Genomic DNA, 22,238 nt, shown 5'->3' on the forward strand with positions numbered 1-22,238 from the left:
TAGCCCTTGTATACAACTATGTGGTGTTGGAATGTATAACTCGAAGGATATGATGCTTTACGTTTTTAAAATTGGAACACTTCCAGTGTACCCCTAAAATTTGTTATAAAGAAATAACGGCCATGTTTTTTTAAATATTCAATTAGAATTTGACAATTTGCATAAAATTTAGAATCGACCCATGAAAACGGCACGTTTCTAGTACTTGTGGTTTTTGAGATCTCATTGTCGAAAGGATTGGGGACAAACATACAAAAATTTTTCTTTGGAGACAGACATATAAACCTAGCATTTTAATATATACACTAGCTGAACCTGCGCTCTCTACACAGCGCATCGTTCACATATGAGCATGAATCTCCTTGTTATGCCTCGCATCTGTACATGTCCCTTGACAGACACAAGTGAAAGACATCTTGATAAAAATTGGCAAGAGATACCATAAAGGGGAGATTTTGTCGATTACTTTTTTCAATGTCGCGCCATTTGCAAGATTTGAGCCTTTTTCCGGTTGGAGTTTTTAATTCACGTATGATCAATGTTTTCTTTCTTCTTGCATGCAGTATGAAATAAGCAAATACATTACACAAACAATTAATTATAATGTCAGTGATATATGGTGTTCATTGGACAAAACACTCCAAACAGTAAAGATTCAACTTACTATTAGAATGGAGAAATGGTTATCCTTAGTTTTTCATTATTACTTGGCCATGAAACAAATACCTGAGGTATGCAACCCCTGTATACAATTATGTGTTGGAATGTATAATATGTAGGATATGATGCTTTAGTTTTTTTCTTTTTTGTAATTTCAACACTTCCAGTGTACCCGTAAAAATGTAATAAAGAAATAGTGGCCATGCTTTTTAAATATTCAATTAGAAATGAACAATTCACACAAAATTCGCAATCGATCAGTGAAAACGTCATCTTTCTAGAGCCTGTAGTTTCCGAGATCTCATTGTCGGAAGGATTGGCCACAAACATATAAACGCCCACAAACGTATAGTTTAAAAGAACTCCAAAGATGGCAGCACAATTCATTTGCATTGAGTTTGGAAAAGGCTTATTAAAATACAAAGATTGTAAACAATAATTTAAAAAAATAAACTTTATATGAAAAAGGTCTACTCAAATAATTTATTTAAAGTATACATAGTTTAAAATATTTGTTTCTCTTAAACGTGAAATCACAAATAACCGTAAATCAAAGCTTTGAAATCATTATAGATTGGATCTCAGGCGCTTTTGTTGCTATTGTAGCATTTTAATAGATAGATTCTCATCAGGGGCCGCGGTGGCGTAGCGATAGAGCGTTCACCTCTGCTACATGTGGTCCGTTCTTCGGATCCCAGCTCGCGCCAAGTAAACTTTGTTGTGGACAAACACCGTGCTTGTGGGTTTTTCAGGGTTCTCCTGTTTCCTTCCTTAATTTCTTATCATCATCGTCTCCTTTAGTCTAACCGGCATAACCGTGGGACGTAAAACTTAAAGATTTCATTTTATTAATTCTCACTAGTTTATTTCCAAGAAAATTTCTGCGCATCATTGTAGTACATTATTATTATTTACAAGCTTATTTGTTAATGGAACCATGGTTCTTACTCAATAGTTACTTTGAGTTTGTACGGTACGGAGGTTTTAACACCTCTTTGATACAACATTCATAGTATGCATAAGTAGCATATGCCCACACGTACAATTGTGGATATTATTTTTCAACCATTTCTGTTCCTGTGTCCCATTCCTCTTAGTCTTCGATATTGAATACGTGCAAGTGAGTAACATACACACGATTTCATGGTTCTGAGTTCAATAGTTTTGAAGATCTTGGTGAACGAGAAAAGAATGAAAACTCCTGTTCCCCGTTTAGCGGTCACATTTCGCAAATTCCCGTTCAGTATAAAACCTAGGATGCAAAGAAGATATTTATACCAAATTTCAAGGTTTTTACCTGATAGTTTCGGAGATCTGGAGAACGGTGAAATAATCATCCCCCCCCCCCTCCCTTCTTAAGAGTTTTATTTGCAAAACCCTCCTTATCTACAGCCTCAGATGCAAGTATATGTGCATATAACATTTCAAGGTTCTACGTGTAATAGTTTCGGAAAACTGTTGAGGACTACATCAGTGAAGTTTGTAGATTACAAATGTAGCAGGGCGCAAAATTTCCAGTCGCCAGGTAAGCACTGGCGACAAGAAATTTAGAGCTAGCGACCAGTGTTCAGTAGAAATGGTTTTTGCCTAAACTCACAGGGCTGTGTAGTTTGTTTCGCACGAAAATATGGTAATTGAGTGAGAGAAAAAAACGGAATATGAAACAGATTTACAGTTGAAAACTTCATTTCAAGACTCCCAAATTTGCTTCCAATTGGCACATTTTGTGTAGTTTTACCTGTGAATACTGCTTCATATAATAGAGGCTTCAGCAGTCTCAATAGAGTTAATATTGCCTACATTAATTCACTGTAGAAATTAAATGAAATGAAATACTTAAGTTTTACATCCCACGGTTTTGTCAGCTAGGCTAAAGGAGACGGGAATTCACTGAAGACTGACAATTTCCATCTGAAGACTGGCAATTCCACTGAATAATTTGCTGACAATTTCCATCATTAGCCCTTCACGTAAGGACTTTGATCCGAAAATTGCAATCGATAACTGGTACTTCAGTGCAGAGAGAGCGCGTTGCACAAACGTGAAGTCTTAAGGTAAGATATTTTTTAACATGTATATGAATTGTCAAATTCAAAATTGATTATCCTGAATCGAATTGTCTAGTTTTGAAATTTTATGCCCTGATGTAATCTCTTCCTTTGTCGAACCAAAGGCCGAGGAAGGAGGGGGGGAAGTCTCTTAATTTGTACATGAGAGATACTGACAACCATCATTTTTGGATTTGTGAGTGTGTCTGAGTTAGAAATTTTGCGCCCTGGAATGTAGTTTATTTGTCAGTAACTCGCCCCCCCCCCCCTTTTTTTTTTTTTTTTTTTCTTTCTAGATTGGGAATCACTACTCTAAACATTGCTAAACTGGAAACATATCTGTAGGGCCATGTCTTATTGTGGGACCTTTCAAAACGTAAAGAAAAACACCTCACTTCTCGAAGTTGTAATGAACTGCGCGTCTTGGAAAATCTATGCTTTTATAGGCTTAACAATTATATTTTGATCTCCTTCGTGTAAGTAAAAATTAAAATGAATTTCCTACCATTCTCCGGCCAGTTGTAGAATCTAAATAAAAGAAATTCGTGAAGAGTAGAAAGTTGATACAATATTTGTCTTTTCAGTTGACATCAATATGCTGCCGAACATAAGATTGACAGCCTTCGCAGTGAGCTAGTTTTTATGTGGTTGATATATTCAGTTGAAAATTATAAAGAATGTTATGTTGTCGAGAAACATCTCTTGTAAAGGAAAAATGTAATAAAATTATTAATATTTGCTAGACTTGTGTTTTCCTGAAATTTAAAATGTCATCCTACTGAAGTTTAGCAACATTTACAAATCATCGACGGAAGTGTCAGCGCACACTGAAACAGTTCGATTGAAGTGTAATTGTTTCGTGATTCAAGGAAAGACTGTTTATATATGAGCTGTATAGATAATGACTGATTCGTGATCATTCACGCACAAAAACTGCAAGAATAACTTTCTTACTTTACCTAAAATACGTTTTTTTATATTTTAGCTTTCATTTTTCTGTAACTGAAAGATTTCCTCGCGAATCTTTGATGAGTATATTCCTACATATTGGGTTCACGGTACATGCACAAAATTTTCGGAGCTTGCTTAACATCATGAGGTTGTAGTAAGAGGAGCGCCATGTAAAAAGGTGTAAATAAGACGTTGAGAGCCGATGTCCTAATCACGCATCACTAAATTAACGCCATCTAGCCAGTCAGAACTCTTTGTGAGATAACTTTTAATTTTGGCACATTAGCAAAATTAAAGTCAGCAAAGCGCAGTTAAATTTAGAAAAGTAACAGTTGAAACTAACGTCAAACAACCTACGTGTGTCCATTTGAAGTTGCTTTCCAGTGCCATATTGAAATACCGTATTTACGCGAATCTAAGACTTCCTCAAATGTAAGACGCACCCCCAATTTTTGAAGGAAAAATTGGGGACAAAACCTCCAACTTCCTGATTTGCAGCATTTGTAAACTCCTTATTTTGTTATCAATTGTCGTACTTCAAAATGTGTGACTCACTTGTTTGTGCTCTTCAAACAGAGGAAGACACCAGCCACGGTATGTGGGAGGGGAAGGAACAATCTCCGCTGTCGTAAATTCACAAGAATGATTCATCTTTTTCGTTTGCCACTGGTTTGCGGGCTAATTTTAAAGGATTTTTATTTCGCGTAAAACGCACGATTTTAGTTCTGCATTCTGTTCATACACACAAAATACACATTTTTTACAGAATCGTGACTAACGGGATTAGCAATTTTTGACAAAACTACATCTAATCTGGTCAAAATTTTCATAACTCAAATCTAAGACGCACCATTTTGGAGGGGGGGAAAACCGACGAAAAGGAGCGTCTTAGAATCGCGTAAATACGGTAATTTGGTTACTCGAAACAAATTTGCCAACACAGACCATACTGGAATACCGTTTGTCGTGAGATCAGCCAAGTCAAGCAGTGTCGGTCTAGTCAGAGGAATGATGATGGATGACCGTTTGTTCTCACCAGATGGTGTTGGCATTACGGTGTCCGCCCAGTGTTGTGAGGACAGATGTGGAGCCACTTAAAAGAAAGAAGTAGCGAACTCCGGTCTAGAAAGCCAGTATTAACGGCAGGAAGACCGATGTGCTGACCATTCATAACCTCAAAGGTTTGAGTACCAGAAGCCGGCTGGCAGGCCCCGGGACCCTAAGGTTCGTTGCACTAGAAGTTTATTTTTAGAAACAAATGTATTCTGAATTAGGAAAAGATTAAAAACTTACCAGGCCAGACTAGTATTACTCGGGAATAATTGATGAATAGAGCACATGACAGCTCAAGAGCCTAGTTTTTCTTTGATTGAAAGGAAATATTTTAAATCCCATTGAGGCAAAGAAAAAAGATTTGCACTTTGAAGTGAAAATCTTGCACTGATTGTAAATGTGACTGTGTGTTGCAGGTATAGTAGGAGATCGCCCAGGGATTTTGCAGACGAATTGGCTCGTGAAAAAGAGCGACAGAGAAGGGAAAGAGACCGGGAAAAAGAAAAAGATAAACACAGGTAAGGTTTGTAGCATTTGCATGCTGCTGCTTTCGTGAACGAAGTAGTTAATAATACTCTACCGCCGATATTATAAAGAAAGAAAGTGTGCAAGTTTGTGTGTGTGTTTGATCAACGTAATCTCTGATAGTTCTCTCGCGAGTAGAAAGTGTTTTAGAGTAAAATGTGGAGCGTGGACCGCGAAAAACTGAATTGAAATACATGTACCGGGACACATGATTTGTCATTGTTCAATTTCTATCTCTCCTTTGAAACTCTTGATGATGAGCCATTACTTGTAAAGGTTAAATGACTAGGGTTTCCGGTGGTTTCTGTTTCCACTAGTCGTGTAATTACCTTTATTTTACGCAAAGGTATGTCCAAACTTTAAAATGAAATCCCTATAAGGATAGGCAGCAAATAAAAGTGTTATATATGTGACACACCCACAGATATTCGAGAATATGCTCACTAGATGGCGGGACACACTCATCGTAAAGAAAACATGAGAATTTTACGCTTCCATTCAAGCAGCGCCAGGTGTCTTTAAACATGTGTGTGCATCCGCAATACAGTGTGTTCACACCTGTCTCTGCGTAGATTATTTTATAAACACTTCCTTTAACAACGCTGTATTCAGTCCGTTCTTCTTCCCGAGAGGCGTATGTCACTCCCGAAGTTCCCTTAATTAAATGTTACTCCTGGTGCTCATTATCATTCCACCTGCCCCATTAACTACTCTGCGGTAAGCTGGTGGTTGTTTCCAGTATCTGATGGAGTTCTGCAATCAGTTGTGACTAACAGTTGTTCATGGCATTTATTTTCAGTGTTCATGATGATCCCTTTCATCTAGGTTTGGGTTCTGTCCACGATTTCTCTTCTCTTATGATGTCTTGCCACGAGTTCTCTATGGGGCCGCGGTGGCTCAGTGGTAGACCCATCGCCTCTGGCGCGGGGAGACCCTGGTTCGATTCGAGGCTTCACCAGGTGGGCTTTGTGGTGAAAAACAGCGTGTACGTGGGTTTTCTTAGGGCTTTACAAATTGCTTCCACTTTCGTCGTTCCATCATTGTCATTTCTCCTTGTTTCTCTTACCCTTGATGCATAATAGTTGAACGGTATACTCAAATAGAAAAAGTTTAAAGTTTCCGTATGCCGTTAGCGCCTCTAACTAGGGTTGCCAACTCAGAAAACTAAAATTACCGACACCTGCTCACAATCCTTAAAACAGATAAAAAGTAATTGTATTTTAAACCTTGAAATATATAATTAAGGCTGATAAAAAAATACCGGCCAGCCGGTACCGTGGATCTTCAATTTGATCTCTTTGAAGCTCGGAGAGGTCTTTAATTTTGTACCACTAACGTCCTACCTATTGTACACAGTTCCGTATCATCTTCCTCACTTACTCACAACAGGATTAATTGCAAGACAGCCTCATTGAACGAATGTTGAATATTTCCATTGTTTTGACAATTATTTGTAGGTGAATGGAACAAAAGAATCCTGAAGCGGAAATAGAAAACGTACTACCTAATAGAAAATAGTGAATATGCTGTAGTATCACACAATTTTTTAAAAATAAATAAATAAGACTATAGATGCTTCCGCCAAATATTTCATCAGTAGACTTCGGAATTTTACGCACGAAAAACTTACGTTTTAGGCGTCTAAAATAGGCTCTAAATTTCAACCGTAAATTTCTCTAACATCTTTATTTGTGTCTTTCAACAATACATATGCATATCACAATACTAAGATTTTATTCATAGTTCACGGAACAGTAAATGACCAAAAGTCTTTCCAAGTTTTCTACAGTCAGTCTGTGTCTTTTGTCTATTAAAATCATTTTCGCTGCAGAGAATGATTTCTCAACTGAAACCAATATTATAGGTGCATATTTGAATTTACTTCCAATTGATAAAAGTACTTCTTCATCTCGTTCTCCCCCGTCAAGGCTCTTGCCGTTGCAATCCAACACATCAAATCCTCGGTTTTCCTCAATCATAGTTTCCCATTTACACTTCACTTTTTCCTCAACATTTCCTGTAGCTTTTGGAAGTGTTCTTTACCACTGTCACCTGCTTAACAAGTGTTCTCTCCTTACCTTCCCATTTAGCAATTGTTACCAACAAAAATGAAAATTTTGCCTTTATGTACACAAGATCTCTCTTTACTACTGCGTCCTTCAAAGCTGTGAGACACGCACTGCTGCCCTCACCAGGAAGTTCTTCAACAACAAGTGCAATAGCATCCAAGTTTTCAGCGTAGTACAGAGCTGTTCCTCAGCGTGTTAAAACAGCTTGTGGAGGAAGGGGGATGTCGGAGAGTTTTTCCCTGAAAAAGGCAATTCTGGATGCAGCTTTGTAGAAGGTTTTCTTCATGTTTGAAATGAGGTTATTTACTTTGAAATGAGATGCATCATTTTATATCGCATTTGCTATAAAGCTTTCACAAAAGCTATTCTGTAAATAAAATATTTGTTTATTTTTTAATTGTTAAGAAAATACCTGGAAAAATGCTGTTTTCTTGTTTTAGATTATTTAAAGGATGAAAAGGGCAAAAATGAGCGCTAACACCTCTTTTAGAAGATTTTAGGTCACTAAAACATTGTTTCAAACAGGCCTAAATTTTCATAACTCGTAAAGATCCAAAGTTTTATTGCCGTACTGTGAAAAGAAAAATAATAGGCATTTGCTCTAAAATCCGAAGTTTAGTTATTACATTATTATGATGTGTGAAAACTGTGTTCTTCTTCCAGGCACTCTCACAGCAGAAGTTGAAAATAAGGTGATTTGGTGTCATTGACTTAGGAGTAATTAATGAAAACAGTTCGTTGAACGAGAACATTGTTTGTGTTAAGTAGTTGAGACAAACTATCTGTAGTGAGTGATCCTTGAAAGGACAGTCAGCTGATGAATGCTCATAGAAGATTGATGATTGAAGTGTGAAGAAGGAATGATGGATATTCCAGTAAGGATCAATTTCTGTGTTTAAATCAGGTATTTTCAAGCAGGTGAATTGTTATTAAATAATAATGGACTATATTCTTGTTTAATAATAAATGTAAAACTTTGTTTCTACATTCTTTTCCGTTTTTCTGTTAACAGAAACGTAATTCTCGAAAGTCTTTCGGTCAAGGTACATAAATATTATATAAAAACGATTTCCGTCCATGTTGTGTAATCCCGTAACCTCAAGTATCGTGTTATATTAAGAACTACCAGACTCAGGAACGCTAAATTTAACAATACAGATGTACCTCATGTTTCTTATAATTCTAATTGGGTATTTCTTCTAATTTCTACAGGCTGCAAAGGAATAATAGCACTGGTTTATTCCATATATTCTGGTAGTAATGCTTAGCATAATATTGTTGCCACCAAATAACATATAACATTAATTATAAATTTAAAAACTCAGTTGATTAAATATGGTATCGAATGTTTTAGTACCAAAGTTTGTTCATTATCTTCCATACATATATTTATTTCGATATCAATTCCTGAAACTTACTATCATTGTTACGAAGTGCAGTGTATGCTTGAAATTTTTTTAATTCTAGTACATTATTGTATTTTCTGTACTCATCAAGACATATTGGAACTTGAATGTAAATTTTATCTTACTTAAGAGTACAGTACTTAACAAACTTCTGTTTCCAGCATTTTGTAAAAAGAAGTTTCCAAATTTGATTTGAAAGTACGACGTGAACAGATTTTCCTCTCTCATATAGGCTGCATCGGTTTAATTTTTCTAAGTATATTTTTTATGGCCTAAATTAAATTTACTCAATGAATAAATTAAAAAACTATAAATAAATTACCTAACTTAACGGTTTATTTTCTGGAATGAAATTTTAAGTACTTTATTGTAACCATTCGCCAGTCGTGCTCAGACGTTAGTTGAATCCAAAGACATTGTTCACCACATACCTCAAAGAAACTGCTAACGCTTTTTTTTTTCTACAAATTACATTACTAAAATTAAAAAAAGAATTTGAGGGATAGGTAAGTAAAATCTACAGTATTCTTCACTAGTAGGAACATATGTTTCGAAAAGTAAACGAAGCTTCTATAGATGTGTAAATTTTTAGTTTTTCGTTTATTCAATGATGCACATTATATTAACTTAATTTTGCTACTCAAAAAACTTTTATGGCGAATGTAATGCTGTTTATTATCCGAAGAATACTTGCCTATCATAGGAGGTTCATAGCTAACTCGAAGCGAGAAAATTGCTTTTTTAGTTATTTATTGGTTGAATTTACTGCCTGGAAGCAGCTTCCAAATACATCAAAAATTAATCTAGAATTGACTATTCTGACTGAGGCTTTTTTGTTTGTTCAGCAAGTCACATTGAGCGAATACGAAAATGAAATTTAGAAAAAAAATGTTCTGCCTTTTTTAAGGTATGGGAGATTATGTAATCTTTCGGTTCAACATTTTTAAGTGTTCAAAACTAATAATTAAGAGCTTGACAGTAAAACGAATACAAAATTTACCATTTTTCTTTTGCTTGTTTTTATAAGTGAAAGGGGATAATGAAATGCAACTTACAACAATCATAGATAATGTTATTGTACAACAGAAAATATGAACCTGAAACATTTTCACTGTCGTCATCCATAGAAATTACAGTGTTGCCAAAATAACATTTCCTCCAAAATCTAAGTTAAGGCAGCGATTAGAGGAACGAACTCAACTGCATTTGATTACGTATCGTGTTGTTTTGGAATCCTGTAAACTACTTGTTAAATAACGTTATTATTTAATTTTAATAACTGTATGTTAAAACTATTTTGTTTATTACAAACTAAATACAACTATTATTTAAAAAGTAGTTGACAGAATTTTCCAAGGCAACATGATACGTAATCAGATGCAGTTGAGTTCGTTCGTCTAGTTGCTGTCTTAACTTAGATTTCGGGGGAAATGTTATTTTGGCGACACTGTAATTTCTATGGATGACAACACTAAGAATTCTTCACGTTCATATTTTCTGTTTTAGAATAGCATTGTCTATGATTATGGTAAGTTGCATTTCATTATCTCCTTTCACTTACGAAAATTAAGTAAAAGAAACATGGTAAATTTTTTATTATTTTTAGTATCTCAGACTCTTAAATTAAAACTCAGAAAATTACATGTCTTGTATTTCTAATGTGTGATTCATAATGTAATTGCTAAGTTTTCTCCAATAAATTTACATTACTAGGACTTTTAAGACGCATGAAGGCAGGTACATTGTCCCCGTATATGAAACCCAGTTTAATTTGTTATACATCACAGTAAGATCGTACCATACATAAAAAAAGAGCTACAGAAAACAATATTTGCATAATGTGCCTGTTACATCTACTCCCATTATGTTCAAGTTTATGTGGAACAGAATGAGATGAGGTACTTAAAACTTGCTTGTTCATTTGCAGTGACAAAATAGTGTTGTTAACTACAGCATGTGTATGTATTAATGTGTATAATAATCCAAAATTGCATAATACCTATATTCGTCACAATATTGCATATTATTGTGTGTATTAACATGGTAGATAAAAAAAAACTGTAAATGTTTGATTACATTTGTATATTGCGTGAATGTTGTTCAAGTTAGGTTATTCTCTCTCTGTCTTTTTCATTTCATTTCTTTTTCCAAGAAAATTAGTAATGGTAATATTTTGTCAAAGATGTAAATCGATAGTGATTTTAAGCTTTGTTGAATACATCTTGGTGTTGTTTTCCCTTGGTAGCTATAGTATTCTATCAAATTCAATCTGTTTTCAAGCCAATTTTTGTGTTTTAACATTAGTATCAATGTCTTAATCACGAAATTGTATGCATCTCAGATTTATTCTTTTGTTTGTATCTTGTACTCAGTTCGTATTTTAAATATCACTTTAATTACTAGGTAAACTTACCGTCAGGTAACTGTAATGTTACTAGTTTCATTTGTCATTAGAAAAGTATCTTGCTCAAGTGCACCCTCTCTGCAAAAATTTTCCCAGGTTGTTATTTGGCCCTAAAATAATGGAATATACGTCAAATGTTAAGTTGGAAGCAAACGAAGGTCTGAAAATGAGAGAAATAGTGTAATTTCAGATTGAGTTGAAGTTGCTGCATGATGCTGAAATGACTCAGCAAATCACGTCAGTAGATAATTGTGGTTATTAAAACGTACTACAATATGTGTATACATTTGAGTCTCAGATTTTAAGGAATCATTTTACGTAGTTATATTGTAAGTTCTGTCATACATTTGAGCTGAGATATGAAGGTGAACGTGAAAACGCAACAATCAGTTCTGAACACCACTTGGTAAATCACCTCCGTAGAAACACAATGCACATTGGATATATATTCAAGCTTCCTGCCACTTGTTGTTCTGCAGTTTTGCAGTCTTTGCTGTTATTCATTTTATACAGCATATAAAATTTTGCACACTTTGATCTCCAAATATTGTGTTACTTGTAGCCGACAGGTCAAAGTTGGAGGCTGGCCACCGTGCGTGATCCGAGCTTTATGAACGAGATCAAGTTTCGGTAAAAGATCTAGTACTGGTTCGTGAATACGCCAGCGCTATGTACATATTTGTATTGGTTTAGACAGAATTTACGAGACTCAAAAAATCAATTCAATATCCATGATTGCTTGATAGAAAAAAAAAAAAAAAAAAAAAAAAAAGTATATGTATTGTACTAAAGAGTGTCGAAGACTAAAATATACCCTTATGCAAATCATTTCATGTAAAATCTTCAAGTACCAAGAAGTAGCATTATCTTCAAGTCCAAGTAAATAATGAAAACAGAATGTTAAATCTCGAAAAACTAAATGGAATCTTTAGTTTAATATCCCGCAGTTATTCTGTAAAATTAACGATATTTCTGATTAAGAAGTTACTTCTTTTGCTGCCTCTTAAAGTTCATCGTGCCGGCCTTGCTACGCCTCTGGTGAATTGCAGTTTTGAAAAAGAGCTGACGGGTAAGCAAGTTTAAAGGGATGAAGATATCAGGCGGTACATTTTGTATCGTTGACGTTTAAGTATAGTCGTACTTCTGCAATTGTCAATTATTGGGTACAACGTCACATATTGTTAAGTAAAGCTGTTTGGTTGTCAGCTTTATACGATGCGATCCATTTTCTTTCCAGCGTTGGAGGAAAGTATGGCCAGAGACACTAAATATGACGTTAGTTTAGAATAGGCGAGATTTAATTTGACTTAAGTATTTCCCTCCAAACCACGTTGCAGCCTCTTCTAGAGTATGTGTGTATCCTAATCCAGTAGCCTTCTTACTACTACTGTTGTGTAAGCAATGATGTTGGTTAACAGGTAACCATGTTAGACTCTGTTGTATGAAAAGACTTTCAGTGCTTTTTTTTGGTGTGTGTGTGTGTGTGATTTTGTATTTTAGCAATATGAATACGTATGCTGATACCAGTTTATTGATGTTGGTTTGCCCAAATAAGCAAACTTATATTTTATGTAATAAATAATACATACGTGAAAGAGATTTCAAACTAATTCTTGCTGTAAATTATAACAATCTAGTAATATAGTTGACACAGTTCTCGCCTAGAGGAATATCCCTCAAACAAAGGGAAAGAAAGTAAACTGGAACAGTTTGAAATTCCTTTCACGACAATGTGCACGAAAATACAGCATGTACCAGACAGCTCTGAAATTTTCGCGGCAAATCAAATCTTTCAAATTTCACATACTCTAGTAGTTGATAATTTTTGCTTGACATACTACTTGAAAATAGTTATATTTTTTTCTTTAAGATAATTGTAAGTTTTATTTTCAGAAGTTCTGATCCATATCACTGTCATAAAAGCTAGAATATACAATATATACATACATATATGTGCAGGGCGCTCTATATAACCTCATTGTAAACCAGAATACCTCACATATGTTTTTTTTTTTCTTTCAACAAGGGTACATAACAAAGAAATAAAGTTCGTTTATTGCTGGATATTAAAAGAACATAATAAGAATCTGTTAAAATATTGAATCAGGGTTTGCAGACATACATATAGGTGTATGTAGTTATTGCTGTTGTGTAGCGTGTTTGTTAGTGTATGTAATTTTGTGTGTGTATGTGTGAGTTGATTCAATGCAAGGAGCGATCAATAAGAAAATTGTTCATTGGGAAATGCGACATTTTGTTCATATGTCTCTGTTGTATTTTATACTTCAAAAGTGTTATAGACTGTTAGTCCAAAGGTTTCAATAAAGATTGTCGATATTTTAGATGCATATAAGAGTGATTACTAAATATGTGAAAATAAAAATAAAGTAATACTAATACCAAAAAAATCTAATTAACATCAAATATTAGTTGTATCCTTATTGTAAACAAAAATTATGATTGCACTACTAATACTAATAGACAAGTTAACTAGTTGTTGGAAAAGTAACTTGAATTATATGGCAGAAAACTATATTGGTAATTCAGATAAAATCAACTGTTAATGTTTCGAAGAAGTCAAAATAAATAAATAAAATTCTGGAGTATGCAATTAACACATGATGGAATTATAAAAATAAAGACGCTTACCGAGGCCTGTATTTAGGTATTTCATGCTTTTGCATTTCCCTCCCCCCCCCCCCAAAAAAAAAAAAATGTGATTCCTTCTTTTATTTGTTCGTATTCTGTTATTGATAAAAGGAAAACAACACAAAAAATCGACACGGCATAGTGTGTCTTTAGTGTTCAAAATAAAAGCAAGAACCATTAAAATTAGTATATAGGAAACTACAGAAAATTCAACATATTATTGTCAATAAGTTTCCAAATACAGTTTTCAGTATAGATCGTTAAATGTCTCTGTCGTGAACTTATCACACTTCAATCTCGATTCATTTAATTTGCCTCCCTGTGTCTTAATGTTTAAAAACGGGCTTAAGCTTACCTAATGGGTCCCTATCCATAGTCTATTCGAAAGAGATTTGAGAAGTTCTTTCCATTTCTTTCAAGTTGGCGAAACTTCATGCTTGTAAGAAACATTGTTTCCATTGAACTGCATATGGGAACAACATTTTTTTTTTCCCCACTATTTGGTGTCAATCTGGCGTTTAACAGCGTCTGCACTGTGTGCGGCTGAAATGAGAAACATTGTACATACGTAGGTAGTACCTATACTAAAGTTTTAGAACATTTAGTCACCAGTATCTATTGAAGTGTTAAATACTTAATAGGCATTGAAAATGTGGATTTATTATTATTATTATTATTAATGTGACTCTGGGTTTGTTGTGTTAACCCTTAACACACCAAGTGGGGTCCTCTAGGGACCTCAGAGGGTGATATTTGGTGATACTGCTGCAGCAATAAGAACCAATTTATTCTCGATTTTTATATGTGCCCTCCATCCTTTTGGGATATCTGCTACATAATTAGATCAATGATACGTTCGTTACAAAAGTACAAAAAAATAAGTTGAGAAGTTAAAATAATATTTGGAATCCCCAGAAGCCCCCAGCTTGGTAAACAACGTTGACGATTTAGGCTTGGTGCGTTAAGGGTTAAGAAAGCATAAATACAACTCAAGTGACGAACTAAATACAGTAGAATCCCGAAAACTGGGTCACACCCTGGCAAGGCGAAAACAGCTAGTTTCTTCGAAGTCGGCTAGTTAATTTTCATTATAAACAGCGTTATGCCGTCATAAAGTATTTTTCTGAGGCCTGTCTTATCAGGTAAATTAGTGTACAGTGTGTATTCATTAATTTTCATTTTCACGTATAGTAAAGGCTCTATGCCTTCATGAAGTATGTATGTGTAGTTTTTCTTTGTTTAAACATAATTGGGCAGTTTATTTCTCTGTTGCATTCTGAAGCAACCTATACATACAAATACGGTGCTGTATTTTCTGAGGAAACACTCGTTTACGTATTCTTTCTTAACTCATTCACGATAATCGGCATTTTTACGAACTCAGTCACCCTTCAGTCCACATTAGTGCGAGTTTTGGGGCAATTGAAACAGTTGTCAGACTACCTGATCAAAAAGCTGTGTCGAAAGGAACTTATGATGATGATAAGCTTGTCTTCTAGTGTGAGGGCAGTTCTAAAAATTACATTCTGGATACCGAACATACGAGCTTAAAGTGAAAATTAAGCGTTTTCAGTTTGAAAAGTACTCCTTACAGACTATTGGCTCAGATTGAGTACAACTCTCGACTTCTTTTCTGAAACTTAGTTCAAAGTTTGATTTTTGTCAGAATTGGAGTATTCAGAATACCTTCATAGCCTATTACCTAATATTCACATTAGGATTAAACACAAAATGAGAGGTACCTATTTTTCTTATAAAATTCTTCTGGTAATGTATTGATGTTAGAGCTCCAAATATTAAATTATTTATTATTTTTTTTTTTTAAATAATTAAAACTACACTTCACAATCTAAACAACGTAATATTTAAATATTCGCTCAATTTTTTTGACGTACAGCGAGGAAATCTACTGTTGATTGAAAAAAAAGTTAAGTATTATAGATGTTTGTCTAATGTCTGTTCTCTTTCGCTGTAAAATGACACGATTATCAGAAAGCATCCAAAATCTAAAGATTTTAGATGCAATTTTATGTGAAAAATGGAATTACGTAGTCTCTGAATGTGTAATTTGTATTAATTTAAAATAAACCAGTTTGCTTGTCCAGCACTATGAGTAAAGTACCACTTCCGTCGTATTTTCACTAAAAAAAATGAGGCTACTGATTTATATTGCGCGATTTCCATGTCAGTATCGTAGATCACGTGGTAAATGCTTCTGACACCATTTGAAAGTTTGCCACGTTAGTATAAAATAGCCAAAAGAGAAATGTATATATTGAACGCTCCTTGTTAAATTTAGACTTTTAACATACATATATATATATCTGTGTATGTCCAGGTTCTTTCATTTACAATACTATGGTATAAACTAGTGGTGGTAAAATTATTCCGTATTCGAATAATTGTTCGAATTTTTTCTTCTGTTAATCGAATATTCGAAATTATTCGGATATTAACAGTACTAGTATAAACAATGCTTATGTTGTAATACCAAACGTTTTTTCTATAAATGAAGTATTGACCCAGACTTGTTTTAGTTCAGCCAGTAATATGTGATAATACTGAAGAAAACAGATGTAGTACCATCGATGATAAATGGAGGATATGACTATCATTTTATACATCAGATGTAATACTACTATAAAATGTTAAGAGCTATACATAGCATGTTTTTGTATGTTTGATGCTCGTAATTTTAAACATTTATGAGCAAAACCGTTAATATACAGAGTGACCTAATAAAAACCTACCACATTTCAAGGTTCATAAAACAAAAAGTATTGCAGATAGAAAGTTGTCCATTCAGAAATATAGGAAGTTCAACAGCTGCAGCATGCTTCCTTACAGATCGTTTTGGCGGACTGTAAAATACGACTGTCTCATTGCCTCCATAGTCTCAGACATACACTCATGTCCAAAGTTATTGTGGCATGTCTATAAATATGTTGTTGTAGGAATATAATTTGATAACAAATTCGCCCGGTACTTATAGTGTTAGTATGTGTATAATCGGCAAAGACATGTATGTGGCAAATTTCATGTCAAAAGAGCAGTAAATAAGAACAATAAAACGAAAATAAAACTTTCGTGTCTATTTAGCAACATTTTGTTTTACTCATTCTAATTTTCGTATTTATAATTCTTTTCCTATGAAATTTAGCACAAATATACATTTCCCGATTATACACATAGTATTAGTATTAAAAGTTCCCTGCAAAATCATTATCAAATTATATTCTTATAAGAAGACAGTTATAGATATGCGACAATCATTTTGGACATGAGTGTACAAGCACTTCTGGGTCGCCCACATAATTTTATTTTCCAACGCTGAGCCCGTTCTTCGAAAATTCTGGACCCACTGCAAAATAGTCTTTGATCAGGAACATTTTTATTACGTGGAATAGCAAACTTTAAGCGAAAAATTCTCAGCAGGTAATCAGAGAATTGTTGCTCTTGAATAACATTTCGATTGCGTATGCGAACATATGAGCTCTAACCAAATCATAATGATGACTAAAAACGGCAGGAAAGTGGTGAGTGGAGGCGACGATCCCCACTCCTCTCGCCCCTCTACTGACAGCGCTATATCCGATCAAAAAGTGGATTTTTTTAAAGGGGATATTCTGACAGTAATTGTATTGTCAATGGTTGTGTCATTTCAACAGAACAGTAATTGTTATCAGAACAAAGTAATTACAAACTGTTTTCAATAGCATTTTATATATTTGAATAAATACATTTCTACCTTCAATGCTGTTTAAAAAAAAAATAGCTTTCAAAATGTGAAGATTTTATTAGGTCACCCTGAACATTTTTTTTAAAAAATAAGATATTGTAGTGCATCTATTAAATGTAATTATGTTCAGAAATGTAATCGTTTATTTATTTCTTTTAGATACTACAGTATATGAAACATCAACATCATATTCTATTTCTTCGAGACAAGAAAAAAAAATAACTATCGATGTATAGTGCAATCGAAAGTTCATTTGGCACTCCTTTTCTTTTAATCCCATGAAATTAAACAATGTAAAATGACAATTGTTACAAACTGTATCAAATAGTATATTTTTAGATTTTAGCGCCGTGTTGATTAAAGTACTTTCATCCCTGGTTTTGTCTCACCAACTTTGCTACCAGTATCATTAGAAAACCGTTTGTTTTACATAAGAATTCAAAAACAGAGAAATGATAGGTAGGCTGATGAAAGTAACCCTATTTAGTGTGTTAGGGTTTAAAAATATTTTGGATTATTTGAAAATAACAGCAGTAACTAGTAAAGTTGCATTCAAATCGATTTTAAAAACATTGATCACTAGAATTGTTTTTTTTTTTTTCTTTCTTTTTTTCACTTATGCAACTTTAATCTGTTAACAGATTAAAGTCGTGTAAGTGACTTCTTTATACTTTTAAAACTTATTAAGAATGAAAAAAAAAAAAAAACTGTAAATCGCACAAAATTCACTCAAAAGACAACGTAAATCTAGAAATAATTCTGGTAGTATAGCATTATCGTGGAGGGTAGTGTTTTATGAGAAGAATGCCAGTTATTCAGTTAATCACTTGTAGCAAAATTTGTGTAAAAATGTATATATTGTATTGCTATAAGGATAACGAGAAACATGTATTATAAATAATCAATACGCATCCTCCGGGTAATAATAAATTTGCTGCTGCCAGTATTTATTAATTAATATTAAATGTCAGGATTACTGATAATGTTTACATGTAAAAAGTGGTTCAAAACAGGTCTTCATCAGTTTTATTTATTTATAATTTCAATATTAAGTTACAATAAACTTGAACGAATTGTTTTGAAACTTTTTATTGTAAATAAAAATGATGTTACAGTTATTGAAAAGGGCGTAGTGATATGTTACAATTTCGTGTAAAGATTTTTACTTCGTATTTCCATGTTGTAATATAACGAAGTCGTCATCCATTTTACAGTCGGTAAGGCTAGCAGTCTAGCGGAAGACAGATATATTTAAAAAACAGATTTTAATATCTATGATATTCCTCTGGGAAGGGGGGAAGATCGGGTTTCCCTCTTGTACAAAATACGTTTAGACTGTTCATTTCTTTCACGAACCCTTCTTTGCCTTCCGAACCTATCACGACATAGTGCAGAAATTTCAGTGCTCGGCTCTTAACGATGTCACAATCGATACTAACGGACTTCCTGAGTTCAACAGGTAGATAACGGGTTTTCACAGATTGCGAACATGGTAATCTTTATTGCCGCAAAAACATTAAAAGTAAATTAGGTAATCTTTATTGCCGCAAAAACATTAAAAGTAAATTATTTTTCTGATAGGAGGTAACAAACAAAAATTGGCTGTGCTAAAGATTTAAAAAAAAAAAAAAAAAAATACTATAGATTCTTTTCCCGGGGACAAAATGTTAAAGGCCTCACCTCAATGTGTTATCATTTGCTGATACTTGCTCGTAATTATGTAAATCGTTGAAATTTACATCGTTGTGTATTTTATCGGTTATTTGTATCCGACAATCTTTTCTCTAGTTTGTTTGTTAATACATAGAACTCTCAATAGTGAACTAGCGGAATAAATAACTATAAAGTACGATGAAAATTTCCTCAGAGAGTAGTTTTATTTTTTAAACATCGGTTAAGTTTTCTTTTAATTCCAACCAATCGGCTGCTCTCTTGTCATATACGCTTTCAAGGAAAAATAAAACAGAATGTATGAAGTTCTTTAATTATTGTATCCCGTCTTGATTTGCCTGTTATATGTACTTGTATATATCAGTGGTTCAGTTCGTAACCACTTCAGAATTATCGTTTCTGCATGAAAGACAGTAAAAGCTTGTTTAATGCTTAATAGCTTAATAAATATAACGCGTTAGTCCGCAACAAAACATTCTGCTCCATCAACGAGAATTATTTATCTACGTGCGAAACTAGTTGTGTTCTCTGCCCATTATTACATTACAAGCATTCTGTAAGATGTATGTCCAAGTTTTGCTACTTTGCAACTAATGTACGAGTAAATATAGTACGTAAGAGTAAATAACTGTTGTTACGGTATAACGTTTTCATTTTGATGATACGTACCCGATTTTTTTTTTTTATATATATAATAAATATAATATACTTTACCTTTTGTGCGTTTGCTCGCCTTTACCAATAATGTTGGGTTCCAATGATAATGCAAATCTTGTGGTGGACAAACACCGTGTGCGTGGGTTTTCTCGGGGTTCTCCACTTTCTTCATTCTACCATTTCATTCAGTTCTCATTATCACCGTCTCCTTTAACCTAGCCGGCATAACCGTGGGACGTAAAATTTCATTTCATTTATAATGCTAGTCCTTCATCAGAAAATAAATATATTAGAACAGCATTTCCCAATCTTTCTGATGTCACGGGATCCTTGTAACGACTGTTAGTTGTCCTCGAGCCCCAAGGAATAAAAAAATAAATTAAATTAAATTAAAAAATAAGAATTAATAAAAATGAAATGATAAATTACAGTTTTACAAAACGAAGTGTGTCATGGATTCAGTGTAATAGTTATAAATGAGATATTAAAAAAGATCATACTAATTTAGATCTTAATATTACGAATTCAACATTCACCTAATGCGATATATTGGTAATATTATTATTTCCTTTATCTTTTTGGATTCTATTCTTAAACCTAGATAATGTATATACATTACAAATATCTTAGGTATTTTCCGGAAGTAAAATGTTTTGCGGATTTCTTTTCAATATCTCGCGGACGACAGATTGAGGGATAATATCTTAGAAGATAATCATGAACTGCTAAAAAAGGTGAGTCCAATTAGCAGTTCAGAATCACTTAATATACCCTAACGTAAAGCTTCAGTACCATTACAGGCCGTAAATATTGGTAAAGGAGAACCAAACGCAAAAAAGGTAAAGTAATATATGCGTTATATAAAAATATTTTCGTTTTTGCCTGAGAATACTGTGAGTGAGTAAGGCTCAGCATTGATATGTTTTGCGTGTACATTTCCAAGAAAGGCATTTAATTATATCCCTACACTGAAACACTGTTTTGAACCACTGTTAACAAAAAAATTAATTTCCATCTATTTTTATAGATTAAAACTAATTATGTAAGCGGTTATTTGTGTTAATATGTACGTTATCAATCCTTACTGGATAATCCAATTCTTGTTTTTTAATTTGTATTTTCACGAACTAGTATCACTGAAAACCTCATTGTGCATATCTGAAAGATCTACTACCTTGTATGAGTAGATGTTTTCCACATCATAGCTGCATTACAAAAAATACGTGTCATCTTTTTTTTTTTCATTGAATAAAAACATTTAAAATTGTAATTGAATTATTACTCTTATCTTTATTCCCTTATGAAGAGTCGCACTTTACTTGATACCTGTGCCGCTGCCGGAAACTTCCCTTTAGCTCGTTTTCCGAAACAATGCGCGCTGGATGTCCGTGATGTTATCCTCAACTTTCTAAGGCAGTTTTTAATTTTAGGAACAGAGAAAGCTCGGATGATGCTAAATCAGGGGAATAAAGTAGTTGCTCGAGTTTTGGAATGGGTTTCTGGAACAGGAATGTGCAAATACTTATGTCTATATTCGGGGTACTAACATGCGGAAATCTTTCTTGTTCGCAAGACACGTTGGAATATGCATCATTATGGTTCTGGGTCATGTTTTATTTTTCCTCTGTGATTATTCCCACACTCAATCCTTCATTTCACATGGTCCACCTTTGCGTTTTTGGCTACCCGCTTTATCTGTTCTCGTAGTTTCCTTCCCCTCCTTCTTTAAGCCCTACGCTATTCTAAAACGTGCTATTTTGTGAAGTTATGTTCACCATAAACATGTTGTAGCAGAGTTAAAGCTTCTCCCTCCCATGTATCTATTTTCATGCAAAATTTAATCTAAATTCGCTGCTCTAGATTTTCTATATTGATTTTGTTAAAATACGCTCTCCTTGGACTCTACCACGTGTCCCGTCACGAGGAATTAAGTTGTCACACCTCATATTCTGCATGGTTTGTAAATTTTAGCATTTAAACTGACTGCAAATATGCCAATAACAAAATCCGATTGTCACGCATATAGAAAGTTATACAGCGTGGTGTGATCTTGTATTTCGTAGATGCGTGAGATCGAAATCGTAATCGATTCGTACCGAAGCGATTCAAACAAAAGTAATGAGGCAGTATATTCACAAAGTGTTGTCTCGTCAACTTTTAACTTGGGAATGAAACATGTGACGTTAATGGGAATTGCACAGGAAGAAAATGTGATGGGTATATTTTTTTGAGGAAGTGAAATATGTCTCATACGTAAGGACACGCATGAGGAGAGTAAACAGAGTTAGATTGAAAATAAAAGTGATGAACTGCTCGAAATAGTTTCCTGAAAATACAATGCCACGAAAACTTTGTATAGCTTTAATTATGGTATGTACTAAAATATCGAAACTATGTCGATATGTG

At 33.9% G+C, this 22,238-nt stretch overlaps 1 protein-coding gene across 10 annotated transcripts in view; it reads left to right on the forward strand.

The window, feature by feature from the left end:
* Window positions 1–21,099, forward strand: part of LOC145689900 (pre-mRNA-splicing factor 38B) — a 47,330-nt gene extending 26,231 nt beyond the window's left edge. For 4 of the 10 annotated variants that reach the window (XM_081764214.1, XM_081764215.1, XM_081764216.1 and 1 more), the window contains exons 9-10: window positions 5,129–5,230; window positions 7,970–21,099. In XM_081764214.1, the coding sequence (XP_081620340.1) occupies window positions 5,129–5,230; window positions 7,970–7,991 (124 nt within the window). In that variant the 3' untranslated portion in view covers window positions 7,992–21,099. Of the gene's footprint in view, window positions 1–3,292; window positions 3,451–5,128; window positions 5,231–7,969 lie in introns of those variants that run through there. The other 6 variants (XM_081764218.1, XM_081764217.1, XM_081764220.1 and 3 more) reach the window with 4 other exon arrangements.
* The last annotated feature ends 1,139 nt before the right edge of the window (window positions 21,100–22,238 follow it).

Source organism: Thermobia domestica, chromosome 7 (genome assembly GCF_964235325.1).
Source record: "Thermobia domestica chromosome 7, izTheDome1.hap1.1, whole genome shotgun sequence".
Classification (NCBI taxonomy): Eukaryota; Metazoa; Arthropoda; class Insecta; order Zygentoma; family Lepismatidae; genus Thermobia; species Thermobia domestica.